General features: G+C 36.4%; 1 protein-coding gene across 1 annotated transcript in view; it reads right to left on the bottom strand.

Annotated features, from left to right (window-relative positions):
* Window positions 1-2,304: 2,304 nt before the first annotated feature.
* The window catches only part of ARIH1 (ariadne RBR E3 ubiquitin protein ligase 1), a 105,719-nt gene continuing 92,332 nt past the window's right edge, over window positions 2,305-15,691 (bottom strand). Inside the window, exons 11-14 of the mRNA XM_055536908.1 lie at window positions 13,385-13,442; window positions 7,763-8,023; window positions 6,609-6,721; window positions 2,305-5,644 (exon numbers count right to left, since the gene is read on the bottom strand). Of these exons, the coding sequence (XP_055392883.1) occupies window positions 5,560-5,644; window positions 6,609-6,721; window positions 7,763-8,023; window positions 13,385-13,442 (517 nt within the window). The 3' untranslated portion in view covers window positions 2,305-5,559. The remainder of the gene's footprint in view (window positions 5,645-6,608; window positions 6,722-7,762; window positions 8,024-13,384; window positions 13,443-15,691) is intronic.

Genomic DNA, 15,691 nt, shown 5'->3' with positions numbered 1-15,691 from the left:
TCTATTCAGGTTGTCAGTTCTACAGTACTTTTGGTTTTGTGAATTTATTTTCTCCAAGGTGTACCACTTATCAAAAAACCAGTAACAACAAAAATAACAAATCAGGCACTTCACACTGGACACTTAGGAGGCAGCATTCCACAAAAGCCACTCAGCTAGGGCATACAGCATGGCCCTTTTCTGAGCCTGTGAATTTGCCACAAGCCCTATTGTCCCATCTAACTATAGAGTGCTCAGCTGTACTCCTCTTGGTATCTATGTAAGTATCTACATCAATGGACTCAACCTTGCCTATGAGTCTTAGACGGCACTGCACAAGCGTCAGAGTTGGGTGTGGCTTTAAAAATTAATACTGCTCAGGACACAACCCAAAGCAATTAAATCATAATTTCTATGGGGTGGGACTCAAGCGTAGTTTTTTTTTTTGGCTTGTCCTTTTGAAGCATCTCTGATTTCAATGTGTAAAATGAACAATGACTTCCAGTTGCAACACAAGTTGGAAAACGATAGGCCCATGTGCAGCTCTTCTCTGACCCACATTTAAGAATATTTTAATAACCAACATTTCAAAATTGAGAGGCTCCTCACAGAGCCCTCTTAGCCCAGGGCAGTCTATTAAAATATTTACCTGGTTCTTGTAGACATCTGAGTTTGACTCTTGTGTTGGTATCACTTGAGACCCATGGATTACTGTGGTAATAAGTTGTGCTTTTGGCATTGTTAGAGCTGCTACGTTATCAATGTGTGACTGATTCTTATTCTAATTGGCTTCCACTCTGAAAATGGCCCTAAACAAACATTATCTATAGTTTAATCATAGTCTAAAAATTGTTTTTCAAAAGAATCTCGTATTATTTTCACTACTCTAAAAGCTACTGCTAAAAGATCAACCACAGTTGCCTCTGCTCCTGCAGTAGGCATTATTTGATTATTTCTAGTTGAACATTTCCGAGTTAGCTATTTCATCTTGGGTAATTAAGTGGAGCAACAAATTCCTTAAAATGAACCAGAAACACACCAACTTTATCCCCAAAGAACTCTGAAAAAATATGAGGGGTTCACACTTTTTCCTGTTTCTAAATGAGTCAAGGTCTCCCCCCTAATTCTCACTACTTATTTTCTGAAAAGTTTCACAGGTTCCACAGGAGAAATGCTGAGAAACAAATGGAAATATGCTTTTCTGTGCATTTTCAGTTATAAAACAAATTCTCTAACAAGTTCCAATGGACAATGCAAAAAGTTTCACACTGGAAATTCATTTAACAAATAATTAGACCTACAACTGCAAATTACTTGGCCACTGTTTATCAAATCAAATGATGCTGAACTCTCTACTCTCAACTCTATGTGTGATAGTCTTCTCATGATGCCAGTCCCAGTCACCAAGATGGGAAGGGTTATTCTTCTATCCATGGCTGATTTTTGTGATGAGGCAAAACAGAGAGCCACATTAGTTGCAAATCCTGCAAGAGCAAATTAAAGATCAGATGTAGCATATAGCCTTCCTCTAACAGGAACAGTAACGGGTATTTATACAGTCTTTGATAGGTTCAGAACTACACTACAGATTAGATAAGAACCACCTTTCCGTATCAAATGCCATTCTGAAACCAGATTAACAAAATACGATACAAAGAGGTAGCATGATGCTGCTCAGAAAGAATAAAGCTTAAGTTTGAGATAGGAGAAACTGTGAAATCTTGGACAAGTTGCTTAATCTTGTTGAGTAATCTTATCTTTCTTTTAGACAATGATACAAGTTAAAGTGTTCTGAAGATATTAAGTGATAAATGAACTCTGGTAATTATAAGTCCAAATAAGACCAAATTAAACTGTCCTAAATATTAAACTGCCTTGAATATTAATGACAAAGATCTCAACTTGGGACCTTCTTTAAGACAACTCTCCCCTCATTTTGGCAGGAGATATCAGCTTCTAAAAGTGAACCAAGTGGAAGTAATGTGAAGGAGTTTCAAGTTTGAGAATGACTTTTAAATATTTTATCTCTATAAACTGACAAAGATCTACTGGGCATCTAATATCACTCTTATAAAACAAATAGCAACCTAAATTCAATGTTCAAGACACAGAACTTGGAAAGCTTCCAGAAAATGCTCTGAAGGCTTCATTAACCAAGTTTATTTTTGGGGAGAGTCTCATTCACAGTTCCCTGCAAAGAAACTGAACCAAATCTTGACATTTTATGTTAAGTAGGAACAGTGAATAAGGCACATAATATAGGTGACTCTTAGGCCACCAATGTCTTTTTCTTAATATAAAAATAAACATAAGTAACTAATGGAATAACAAAATAAAAGTTTATTTTATTAGAATTAGGAATGTTCTTTCCCTCTGGGCAACCTGAACAGTCCAGTTACAATGAAAATCTAAGAACAGTTATTTCCACAGCACAGTGTGCTCTACGCACAAAATTACAGGGTTAGGAGCATTTAATCAATTTACCGATCTGATTGTCTCACCAACCCGCCCCCTCCCATCCCCCAAGTGCTCTATACCGGGATTTTTGTGCATCAAGTCCTTTTCTCTCTCATGCTAAATTTCAGTTCCTAATCATGGCTGATCCACATTTTACACTGCAGATTCAACCATTTCAAATCAAGTCAGTCAGTCTTGGATCTGCTATATTTGTGTGTATGTATACACATGTGTATTTAATGTATTTATTTAAACACACATAAAACACATACAATCTGGGTTGCAGTGGATTACATAGAATTTAAAGTCTGATGATATATGCTACTCAATTTTACCACTGTGGTTTGTAGTCCTGCGCTTTGGATCAACAATTTTATTGTAAATTATTTAAGTCCATCTACTGCTCAATGAATTGTTCAAATGATGCATGCAGTTTTCAGAAAACCTCAAAAAGACAAGGGAGACCCTGGTGCTGACCATGAATAGAGCCCTCTGACAGAAAGACTTAGACAGGTGAAACAGGGAAGCCATCATATCATTTGGCTTAAGACCTATCCCAGCTGAGTTCACTGAAGTTACTGACAATGAAAGTGATTAACTGATGGGAGTTCTGTCAGATATGGAGATAGTTGTTAAAAGCTTGAACTGGAAAAGGCCAATTCATCTTGATCCATACATATTAGGGAATGCACCCACAACTGCAGTACCCTCAGGTAATATGCCAACACTGAAACTAGAAAACGGCTCTAAAAAGCACTGTTCTTCCATGGGTGGGGGCTGTTATTATGAAGTGCACACACTGTTTCTGGATACCTCTTTTAAGGGGGAGCGTGTAAAAAGGATTTATGACACTCAAATCTAGATACTGTAGTTAACCATGTAAGATATTTCTTAAAACACCACATATACACAAAACATTTTAAGGGGGCCACATATATCTAGATAGCAACTCTGGCTGCTTTTCAAAGTTACCAAGGAAAGGAACTTATTCAAGCTTTCTAAAAAAAAAAAAAAATCCTTAGTTTTGATAAATGTCTTTTAAGATTGATGCAGTCATTTAAAATAAAATCAAATGTTTGACAGGGAAAAGGAAGGAGAAGAGAGAATAAGGAAGAAGCAGACACTGAGTTCAGATTTGCACCTGAGGTGGCAAGGGAGGGGAGAATCAAAGGTATAGATAAAGTTGATCCTAGACAAGTGGTTTAAGGAAGCAGCATAATATACTCAGCAAACATTCACTGATTTCTGATGGGAAAAGAACAGTTGCAAGTACATCTCATGTAACAACCTTTTCTAAAAGGAAAAGTAGGGTTGATTTAGCAAAGCCTAACTTAGGCAAAAGGCCAGAGGAAAGTGAAACTACTTCCCAATGGAGTAGTAAGATGTACGGTGCTAGAGCAGACAAAGCTGCCTCACAAAAGGTAAACACTCCCTAGGCACAAGACATTTAGAGGAAGACAAAGAGGTCCTTCAGCCAGAAGTGGTATTTAGTATTAAGACCTCATCTAGTTGCCTAGTTCACTCTGTACTCCTGTATAAAACTGACAGATTTAGGGATGAAAAATACCACAGCCAGAATGGCCTAAACAGATACATAGTTAATAAAACCACCACCATCCTTTACTTTTAACATAGCTCTTAGTAGAAATTTCATAAAAATGGACATCACAGCTAAAACGCCTTATTAATTCTCCTATCTGTTGACAAATAGAAAAGAAGCAAAGATTTCTATTTAAATGTACTAGATGGGAATATCAAGTTCTAGGATGTTTGCCTTCAAACTGAACCCACAGCAACACACACAAGCAATTTCAGTATCTGCCATTTTTAATTCACAATCTGAATCTAAGTGAATGGCTATTTATTTATATTTATATTTAAAGCAAAAACGTCCTATTTGACACCCTAACATAAAGAAGGGGTGAGAGAAGAGCCATAACTAAAATCTTAAAAGGCTCAAAGCAGCAATTAAAGGGACAAATTTTTGAAATGTGTCCTCTGGATGTGACAGGAAGCCTAGGAAGCCTTCAGCTGTGTGTATGACACGGGCCCACAAAGGCTTACGTAGATGTATGAGGCTGCGGAGAGGGATGAGGTTGGAGACTGGGTCATTCTTCAATGGCAGCAACAAAGTTCCCTGTTGCAGCCCTTATCAGGCCACGGCATTTAGTCAGAGCTTGACCTCTCTGTGCTCAACCAGGAGCTGGCAATTCTGGGCATGAGACCCAGGGCCAGCAACAAATACATCAAAACCAGAGAGGGCAAAGTAATTTCAGGAAAGGGAAATCAAAGAACTCTAGTTAGGTCTTCCAGAGGTGCTAAACCAACACACCTTTTATCCCAACCCTCAGCCCTGGAAAGATAAAGCAAACTGAAAGAAAATGCACAGCAAATAGACATAATCTTGAAGATTTTTAAAGAATAAATATTTTTTGTAATTAAACATTATGCAAACACGTGCCACGCTTGCTTTGTCCATGCATATGCACTATATACAATTTTGAAAAATACTGTGTTGTCCTCTTGTTTTAAAAGTCATATACAAAGTTTTTTTTGTTTTTTTTTTTTAATTCCTCTTTCTGCCTACCCTCTTCCCCGCCCCAAGAATTTTCTTTACAAGGAACTAATCGTTATTCACTCATGACCTTGGTGTATGAGAGAGAGACAGTCTGTGTGTGTGGGTATATCTGTAGGTGTTGGGGAGAAACGGGAGAGGTCCTTTACCAAAGTACAACAAAATGGCTGGTTTGGACATGAAAAGCAGTGTCAAGGAGCAGTTTTAAATTTTAACTGTACTACACTCAGGAAAAAGAAAATGAAAAAAAGGAGTCAGCTTGGAGAATGAAGCTACGTTACAAGTTAAAGTTGGAGGGCTTTTAGTGTGTCTGTCACACTTTTGTTGGCGGCCTAGAATACTGTTGTACAATGGTTTATCTACCTTTTTTTTTTATTACAATATAATTTACTTAAACTTTCCGTTAACAAAACAGAATTCTGGTACTACAGACCAGCGGTGTCAGAATAGGCTTAGTGCCTCCTTGTTTGTGTTTGTTTTGTTTGTTTTAATTGCATGAGCACTCTAGATGGTAAAGTTTTCAGAGTTCATTTTATGCAGGGCCATTCTCAGTCCTCAATGTACTCCCACAGATCTTTTTCATAGCCTTCATGCACATGCTGTAACAAAACCCTTCGTCGACTCTCACAGTATCTGTAATCAAAGAGAGAGAGAGAGAGAGAGAAAAAAAAAACACCTGTTGTCAGCCTCCAGTAAATTTTTTTTTTAAAAGAGGCATTTACTTGTTTTTTAGGGCTCCCTATAGTTTATCCAGACATAGAACTTGTTAAAAGGCATATTTTTAGGTCTAGATGTAAAGACATGACTATTTCTCATTTTCAAAAGGTATTTTTCGGAGTTTCTAGTTTGGGGAAATTAATTCCAGAGCAATAAACAGGCCTTAGAAATGATGTGATTCAATCTCATCATTCTACAGGTAAGTAAACCATTTTAGGAAGAAGTAATTTCAAGGGGTATTCACAACTGTAAAATCTTAAAGTACTAGCGGTAGCTATAATTGGCTAAGGGAAGTGAACATATTACTCAGGACTAAATTTTCAAGTCTTGCAAATTCCCAGAGATTTCCACTACTGTTAAAGAGAAAACAACTTTTGCCAGCAAACAACTTTTGAAGAAAGAGCTCTACGTGAGAAAGCAAACATTTTGCATCTTTTACTTAAGAGGTGACATCTCTTAAAGTATCATCTATCCCTAGGACAAAGTAAATCTCTCTTTGGAAAATCAAATCTTAGAAAAAAATCTTTAAAAAGTCTGGGTAGCTCACTTGCCAAGAGCCATGATCCACCAGGATCCCTAGGCCAGGGCCAGCATGTTATTCTCACCCCTCATCCTAATAGTCACTTGCCCTTTTTGGGCTCCTTCTTCCTGTCAGGGCAATAACTACATAGATAAAGCCACATGGAAGAAGCAGGATCAGCCAGCACTGGCTGACTTCCTCCCTATGCCCAAAGGACAGAAGCAATCTGTGAGAAACACAGCAGCAGTTCAGTTATTGAATATGCTAAACCCAAGTTTCACCATCATTTAACTTCACCACTACGGCATACCACACCATCAGTGGCAGACACTTTTGCTCAACAACTAAAAATAAACTTACCTGTACTTATCTTGTACTTTCTGCTTTATATCCTGCAGAGAGTCTTGGGAAATATCTCGTTCGAGGTAACCCGAGAGCACCTCTGTGGCATTCTCTAGATCTGCTTGGTTATTCTGCAATAGGAAGGAGAATATATAGTAAATTCTGCCTTCAAAAGAAAGCTAAGAGATAAACTATCTTAGCTACTTCCTTAATAGACTGTACTCAACACCAATTTTCACAGGTGGTCAATTGTACCTCTGAAGTCCTTCATTACTTCCACCTCTAACAACTTTTCTCTTTTTTTTCTCTTAGGAGAACTTTTTAACTATGAAAAGAACCAAAGATTTATCCATTACCTCTGGAAGAATACCAAGTATAATTTGAAAGTACTTAAGAAAATGTTTTTGGAAATCTAGCTCTGAAAACTATTATGTTAAAGCCTGAGGAACAGAAATGCATTATTCTTTATATCTAGCTAGATACCTAATCTTATCAGAAAACACTGTATGGAAGATTAAAATTTTGTTATCTGTTACTAGTATAGCTAGTTCTGTACATTTACCCATCTAAAATCCCATCTGCTAGTCACTGTTACTATCTAGCCATCTATCCACATCAATACTGCATGTATAAATTTTAAATGAGCATCTCTACTTGAAAAAACTTTACTGCTGAAAGCCCCCTTTTAGTCACTACTTCTCCACAAAAGACAAGCTCCATATTTACTTCTAATACCGTGTTATGAGTTTTACCTGAACAGACTTTTGAAAAGAACTTACGATGTTCCTGGTGTTACATAAGCATTATATATGGATTGTCTCACTTAAACATCTTAACATTTCTAGAAAAGTATTATCCCCATTCTAAAACAGAGATATAGAAGAGGTTAAATAACTTGCTTCAAGTCAACAGAGCTAAAAAGTGATGAAGTCAAGATTCAAATTCAGGACTAATTGCAGAGCCTGCACACTTAATCACTAGCTGGCTAAACCGCATCAATTTGAATGTAGTTTACAGCAAGATATCTGAATTTTTTGTACCTTCCTAATAAACGATAAACTTTTGATCCACATTCAGGGGCAAAGAGTAACCTTTAAAACTCTTATCTATAAAAGATAAGTAGTCCTATGACACACAGGTGGTTTTTTTACCCACTCAGTAACTATTCCTACCTCAAAGATAATGGACTGGTTATTCTTTTTGAGGTAGAAAGCGAAGACATAAGTGTACATGAGTGTGGCACGACACTGGCAGAGGACATCAACTGCTTTCTTCAGGAACTGCACCTCAATCCAGGACATGTTGTGCTGTTGCATCTCTTCCATTTTCTGCTTCACCTGAGCATATAGTTTGTGCTCAAAGCGGAGACTCTGCATGTGGTTCATATAGCGATTACAGTAGAACAGGTACCTCTGCAGGGCTGCCCTAGATCTCTGTCCCATTAAGAAAAATTAAGGTCACATAATTATAACAAATTTATTATAGGCACACAAAACCTGATATCATATTTACTGATGAAACAGAATAGGAATTTAGGCTAAAATCAAGAACAAAGAGACATCTATTGCTACCTCTGTTACTTAATATTTTTTGACTGTCCTATAGCTGTACTTTTCAATATAGCAGCCAGCAGTCACATATGGCCATTAAAAGTAAAATTTCAGTTTCTTAGTATTGCAGTCAGTGTCTACCAAATCAGACGGTGGTATTAAGAACATTTCCATCATTATGAATATTCTACTGGATAGCTCTGTTCTGCAGTGTGCAATAAGGTGCATCAATATTATAAAGTAAAAAACAAAAGAGAGGCAACCAGACATGATATAACTCCTAATATAATGCAACAGAAACTACACAGTACATTTAACACCAGTTAAGTGTTCTGTGTTCTTTCCACATCCCTCACCAAATCGTCTGAATTTGAGTATCTAGAATTAGCCACCAGTTTCAGCAAGTTTAGGGATAGAAGAACCTAACCAGGGATTTGCAGTTGGGAAATTCAGAATAAGAAAAATGCTACAGCACAAAAATGATTTAAGTTTCCTCAACAAATAAATGGCAAAAGAAGAAGGAAAAAAAAAAGCCCCAAAACATGAAAGAACCTACAGATTATAACATCACATCCAACTTGTGGACCTATATGGATCCTCATTTGAACCAATTATAAAAGAAAGTTTATGAGATAAATGGGGACACTGGAACACATATTAACAAAATACTGCTTCAAAAATATATAATAAATATATAGCATAGTTATAAAATAACAAATATACAAATACTACTAAAGTTTTATGAAAAATCTTTTAAAGTACATGAAGTATTAAAAAATATGATGAAGTATTTAAAAATATGATACCAGGTCTAAATTTGTTTTATATTGTTTATCATACTGCAAAAATAATTCACATGGGTCTCTCAATATTATTATACTGTAGATGTTAAGGAGATACACTTTTAAAAAAGTAATCTTGGGATTTGTCCAGTGGTCAAGACTTTGAGCTCCCGCTGCAGGGGAGAATGGGTTTGATCCCTGGTCAGGGAACTAAGATTCCACAGTTCAGTTCAGTTCAGTCGCTCAGTCATGTCTGACTCTTTGCAACCCTTTGGACTGCAGCATGCCAGGCTTCACTGAAACTCCAATACTTTGGCCACCTGATGTGAAGAAGTGACTCATTGGAAAAGACCCTGATGCTGGGAAAGATCAAAGGCAGGAGGAGAAGGGGATGACAGAGCATGAGATGGTTGGATGGCATCACCAACTCAATGGACATGAGTTTGAGCAAGATTCCACAAGCAGCCAAAAATATCATTTTCTTCATATTAAATACTTGACATAACAAGATTAAAAAAAGCAATCTTGTCATAACTCTAGTACTTAATATCTAAAAAATGATTGTTGAATGTAACTACTATAGAAGGGTTTCTTACCACACACATGGATTTCTTTTCTTTAAACACCATTCTCCTCTTCCTCTCCTCATGCCTATGGCCTACAAACAGTACAGATACTAAGAGGCCTTCTGCTTGGTCTCTTGCTCAGAAACACTAACTCTGAACCACATAACTAGCCAATCACATGATCCTGTATCTTACAACATGGAAACACCTAAAAAAAGCTACACATGTCATATTATTTCAGCAGTCAGGTAGGTATTAAATCAATGCTTACACAGTGGAAAATTATGCCAATCTAAAAATACTATGAAAATTATATCTATTCATTATTAGATAAAAATAATAGTATTGCTATTAGATATGATTATACATAATAAAATTATGCCAATTGTTTCTAAAAATAGAATATGCAAAGAATAATCTACTTGGCATTTTACCTCCATACAAAGCACTAATATTTTCAAGAATTCCCAAGATGAAATGGAAAACCTAAATCATGAATTAAAATATATGTTATAGGACTTAATATGACTAAGAGTTCTCAAACAGCTTGCATCATTAAGATAATTTTAAAATTCAATATGAAAAAAACCAAAACACCCACACTACCACTGCAAATAATACCCATTTTTAAATCAAATCCCAGAATCTGGATTGAGAAATGCAATGTCCTGAAAACGCTTTGGAAAAACACACAATAACGTGACTGCTTAGAACACGGGTAGGCAATCCAGCTGCTGCCTATTTTTGTTTTCAAAGTTAACCTGAAATGCTGCCGCATCCACTCCTTTAAGTCTATGGCTGAGTCAGCAAGCGTCACAGGAGAAGGACGGAACTGAGCAACTCTAACAGGCTGGATAGTCTGCAAAGCTGAAAGCAGTTACCACCTGACCACTCACAGAAGTATACTGACTCTGGGTTAGTAGATAAGAAAATTTAGGGAATTCCCTGGCAATCCGGTGGTCAGGACTCTGCTCTGACAGCCAGGGACCCGGGTTCAATCCCTAGTTGGAAAACTAACTAACATTCCGCAAGCCGCACAGTGTGGTCACAGAAAAGAAAAAAGAAAAGAAAAAAGTACCATATATGTTCTTTCTGTACTGTGTGCCAACCTTACAGTACTTTTTTAAGAACTACAACTGCCTAAAAACAGAAAACAAACAAACGAACTACAACTGCTGAGAAGCAGGCAAGAGAGGGTGAGATGGTTGCGTAGTACCACCGACTCAACAGACATGAGTCTTAGCAAACACAGGGAATGGAATAGTGAAGGACAGGGAAGCCTTGCGCACTGCAGTCCATGGGGTCACAAAGAGTCGGACACAACTTAGCAACAACAATATAACATAAATAGAATCATGTGACAGAGATCACAGAATGCTATCTGTAGACACTGGCTTTTTCACTCAGCACGGTGCCTGTGACATCTAAATTGCTATGTGGATAAACAGTTCATTTTTTGTTATCACTCAATAATATTTCACAGTATGGATTACCATGGTTTGTTTAATCATTCACCAATTAAGTAAAGTTTTAGATGTTTTCAGTTTGGGACTATAACAAATAAAGCTGCTATGAACCACTGTTTAAAAAAAAAGAACTACAATTGACAGAAAACACTAGGCCAGAGTATGGAAGTAGAGGAAGTGAGGAAAGAATAAGCTAGGTGTGTGTGCCATGGTGTGCTCCATTCTGGGAGGTATGGCTCCTACTAAATAAACAAATACAGTCAACTCATACAAACCCCTTTCCCTGTACACTCACAGGATCAGAAGATTCTAGTTTAGTCCAATATATATATGACCTAGAAAAATAATGCAATCTAATGCCTACAATCTACACATTAAAAGGGCTAAGAAGCTATGTCCAATAATCCACCCTCCCTGCAGATCTCAGAAAGGAATGCTACCAGCACCCAAACACTTACCAGTTAAGGTCAAGGATAACCCATACACTTTCCATTGTCAGCAAATTCTGGTTAGATTTAGCTAGACTACTAAAGAACCTGCCTGCCAATGCAGAAGATGTAAGAGACCCAAATTCGATCTATGGGTCGGGAAGATCCCCTGGAGAAGGAATTGGCAACCCACTCCAGTATTCTTGCTTGGGGAACCCCATGAACAGAGGAGCCTGGCAGGCTACAGTCCATGGTTTAGCAAAGAGTTGGACACTACTGAAGCAACTTAGCACACAAAAACTAAAAGCCCACCATGGTAATTAGGAAAAATATAATGCTACATAAGAGAAAAACAGCATTTCTTTATGGATTGAAAAAAATATTATCATAATTAGAAGAAAACTTTAGGACAAAAGCAGAAAGCCAGAAAGGGAGGTGGGGGGAGCTAAGATTTAAAAACGAACCTGAAACAGAAGGAGATGCAATGACAAACTGAGCTGAATAAAAATGAAAGAGAGGAATCAATTCAAAATGGAGGGTGGGAAAGGCATCACTCTCATTGTAGAGTTTTTTATACAAAGGTTACATGGGGTGATGTTTCTCAAATTATAGTCTGAGGGAACTGGAGTAGGGGTGCCAAATGATCTCGTTTAAACAGATCATGGAAATTTTTAAATATTAAAAATCTGATAATAACCTGAAGAAAACACAAACACTCTGGACCACCTGAATAAACTTATGAGAATCAACGCTTTCAGGTCTTACATTTGTAAAATGGCTAAAAATGGCATCAAGCCATATTACTTTAACTGCACCAGAGTTGAGAATAAGTGACAGGAAATACATTAATAATAAATTCTGACCAAATCAAATTTTGATGCACTGTAGGGATGAAAAGGCAATAATTGATATATAGAAAACTGATGGGAGAACAAATTATCACGTGGTACTTATAGTAGTATAGTAATACTAAATTCAAAAATTCTGGGTCTTAGTCTGTCAACAGTAATTCAATTTCAACAAATAACTTATTTGTATAATTAGTTTTTTTGAGTTTCACTGGTTGTGGGTTTTTTCGTTTGGTTGTATATCTGCTTAAAATAGTCCAGCTGGTTTTACTTTCAACACAGTTAATATAGTAATATTATAATGAATATAATGTAAACCAACATTATAACCTGTGGGTTTTTTTCCCCCTTTAAAATGATAACAAATATTGTAAACATCTGAAATATGACAGCCTAGGTTATGTAAATATATTCTTTTGTGTTTACAGTAATTTAAATAAATTTTAAAGGAGCCTTTGAAAAGTGAAATAATAACAAACAGGTCGTGTTCTGGCTTGCATCTTGGCAAGACAAGTCATTTTAAAAGATTCTGGGAGGAGAAATGGGGAATTTCAATACAGAATGTATGAATGTAAGGGATGACTAAATTCTAGAATTCTACTATTAAGGCAGAATTACCAGCCTGAAAGGAACTCAAAGTGCTACTGAATCTAATCCACACCAAGGGTTTGAATCTCTTCTTCTATAAAAGTGGGTTATATCCTTATTCAGTAATAGGGAAATCCCTACCTCCTGAGACAGTTCATTCCAAGTTACCTAAAATCATTAGAGCTTCTTGAACAATGAAGTAATTAATTAAAGAGAAGTGAGGCTGAATATAAATAGCAGCAGTGCCATTTAACAAATACTGTCCTTTAGACTCTTTGCTGGGAAGGGAACACCTTGCTACGGAAGACTACTGAAACCTAGAGGTATGCTGTATGACTAGACTGTTTTTTTTTTTTTTTTTTTAATGCAAACAAATCTATAAATAGGAATACTCCTAATATGTATTTTGCATAAGAGTCCCTTTCTACATGTACACAGATATACAGTATTTATTGGACTATCCTTTAACAAATCTTTCAGAATTGAACTCTTTTGCTAAATTATTCCCTAATCAACAGATAATGCACACTCCTGTTCAACCATTACCTGAAAATAAATGTACTCACCTCCTGTGCGTCTCTTGCTGCCTTTGCATCATCCTCATTATAGCGGTTACAGTTGTACCTGAAGTAAGTCAAGAGGATTCCATAAAGCCATAAATCAATGAAAAGGGAACAAATCACAGAATTTTAGCCTGGATTTAGCAATTATATAGAGCCAATATTCTCCTTTACAAAGATAAAATGAGGTGACGAAAAAAAAAAAAAAGCCCCTAGGTGTTTGAATCCTTTCCAAGAGTGTGTCTGTTCTCTATTAGTAAAAAGCAGTTTCCCACCCCCCGAGGTAGTCCACTCATTAAGTTTACTGATAATCATTGGAAAACATTGTTATTTTTCCATTTACCAACTGTAGTTTGAACTTCTAATTCATTTTTTGAAGAAAGAGACTATCTCATCTCCTACACGGTCTGTTATTTAGCCAAATATATTCAATTTTTCCAGATTACTCACCTTGTTATCCTCACTTGTATACACCCAAGAGAACCAACTGCTGACAGACTGTTGTGTGACAAGTGCTGTGCTATATGCTTTATATGTTCTGAACAGTTTATGAGAATCCCTGAAACTCAATATACAAAATGAGGAGCAAGGGGAAATCTGCCCAGAGAAGTCAGCTCAGAGTGGAGATGTGTACCATGATGGGCACTTGTCCTTCTTCTGATTACCTGTTTTATTTTATGGGAGCCTACATTTTGAGTACAACTGACATACACTATATTCCATCCACTTACTAAGGATTTTAACTGTACTATCACATTTAATCCCCTCAATTACCTTATGAAATATGTATCATTATCCTCACAGAGCATACGAAGAATCCAATTTTGAGAAGATAAGTAACATATTAAGATCACAAAAGAAGAGTTTCAGAGGTGGAAATTAATCTGATGCCCTTCTGCCAACTGAGACCCATGCTCTTAACTAGTGAATACATATCTTCAGAATCTTTTTAATGATGACCTTTTTAGAAGAATTTTGAATTTAATATAAATCTCGTTAAGCTGAATTTATTATTCCAGCCTGTCAAATCCTTTAAGATTAAAATGGTTTATATATTCAATATCTCCCTTTGATATAACCCCAAAATATTGTATACAAAATTTTTTATATTAATTCAAGAAAATCATCAATACAACTGAACAGAAAAGCAGTATATAGTTTATGTGAATAAAAAAGATGTGGACAAAGCCTTTCAGCAAACCTTAAAGCATTCCACTAGGAAGACACAAATCTATTACCTGTACTCCCAAACATCTCCATCTGTAGTTCACAGCCTAGGCTACAAACCTCTGTCCACAATGAAATACCTTGCTGAAATCTACCAAACATTCCATAATTCATCATCCTAACAATACCATTTGATTCTGGAATTTCACATAAGAGAAAAACTAAACAAACTAACAAACTATGGTTCATATGCAATTTGTGGAATGAGAAATTCTGAAAATTTGAATTTCACTGTCTGCTCCCAATCTTAGGTTCCTTTCTATTTTCCACAGTACTCAGAAACAACCAACAGTGGTCATTGATTTCATCTCAAAGTTTTTAAAGTAACCCAGACCACAATTCACCTGAGTCAAGAGACATTAACTGTCCCCCAGCTGGATTAATAATCCTCTCTTACCAATAATTATTCTACTCACAAATAAGCCTAAAGATGCCTCTTCTCGCTATCTACTGGTCAATGATTAACACATTTTCTCCCTAACTGATATATCCTCAAAAACTTTCCTTTTGATATTTGTTAGATATTTTTAAGCCTCAACTCACTCTGGGCTTTACTCTGTCAACATTAAGAATTTTAAGGCCAAGAAAGCAAGGAGGGCTCATCTATATTTCCAACTGAGATTACTGACAGTACTATCTGGAATGTTATTTTGAAGATTCTAAGATATTTTCAGATTTAAACAAGAAAGCACAGCAAGGATTCATCTGCAATATTAGCCACGGGAAAAGGCAAGATACAGGCAACATTTCTGATAACCCCCGGACTGGGCCATTCTTCATTCTTCTGGAGTCGTCATTTGTTTTGTATCCCTTTCATTTTTCAACCCAGTTCATTTAAAATTTGAGTTGTGATCAGAGACTTCCTTACATACACACAAAAGTCTCTTTAACACTTGTCCCCCATTCCCTCTCCTCTTCACTAAACTTGTATATATATACTCAAATGAATTTAGTTTCTGGGAACACTCTAATCCTCAGTTTGCATTCCTAAACCCCAAATATCTTTCCTTGGCTCTGACAGTAGTAAAATCACTTTTTTTTTTTCACCTAACCAATTAGTTTTTACCTAGTTTAGAATCAATTCCA

Source organism: Bubalus kerabau, chromosome 10 (assembly GCF_029407905.1).
Source record: "Bubalus kerabau isolate K-KA32 ecotype Philippines breed swamp buffalo chromosome 10, PCC_UOA_SB_1v2, whole genome shotgun sequence".
Classification (NCBI taxonomy): domain Eukaryota; kingdom Metazoa; phylum Chordata; class Mammalia; order Artiodactyla; family Bovidae; genus Bubalus; species Bubalus kerabau.
This window is presented reverse-complemented; position numbering and strand designations above follow the sequence as displayed.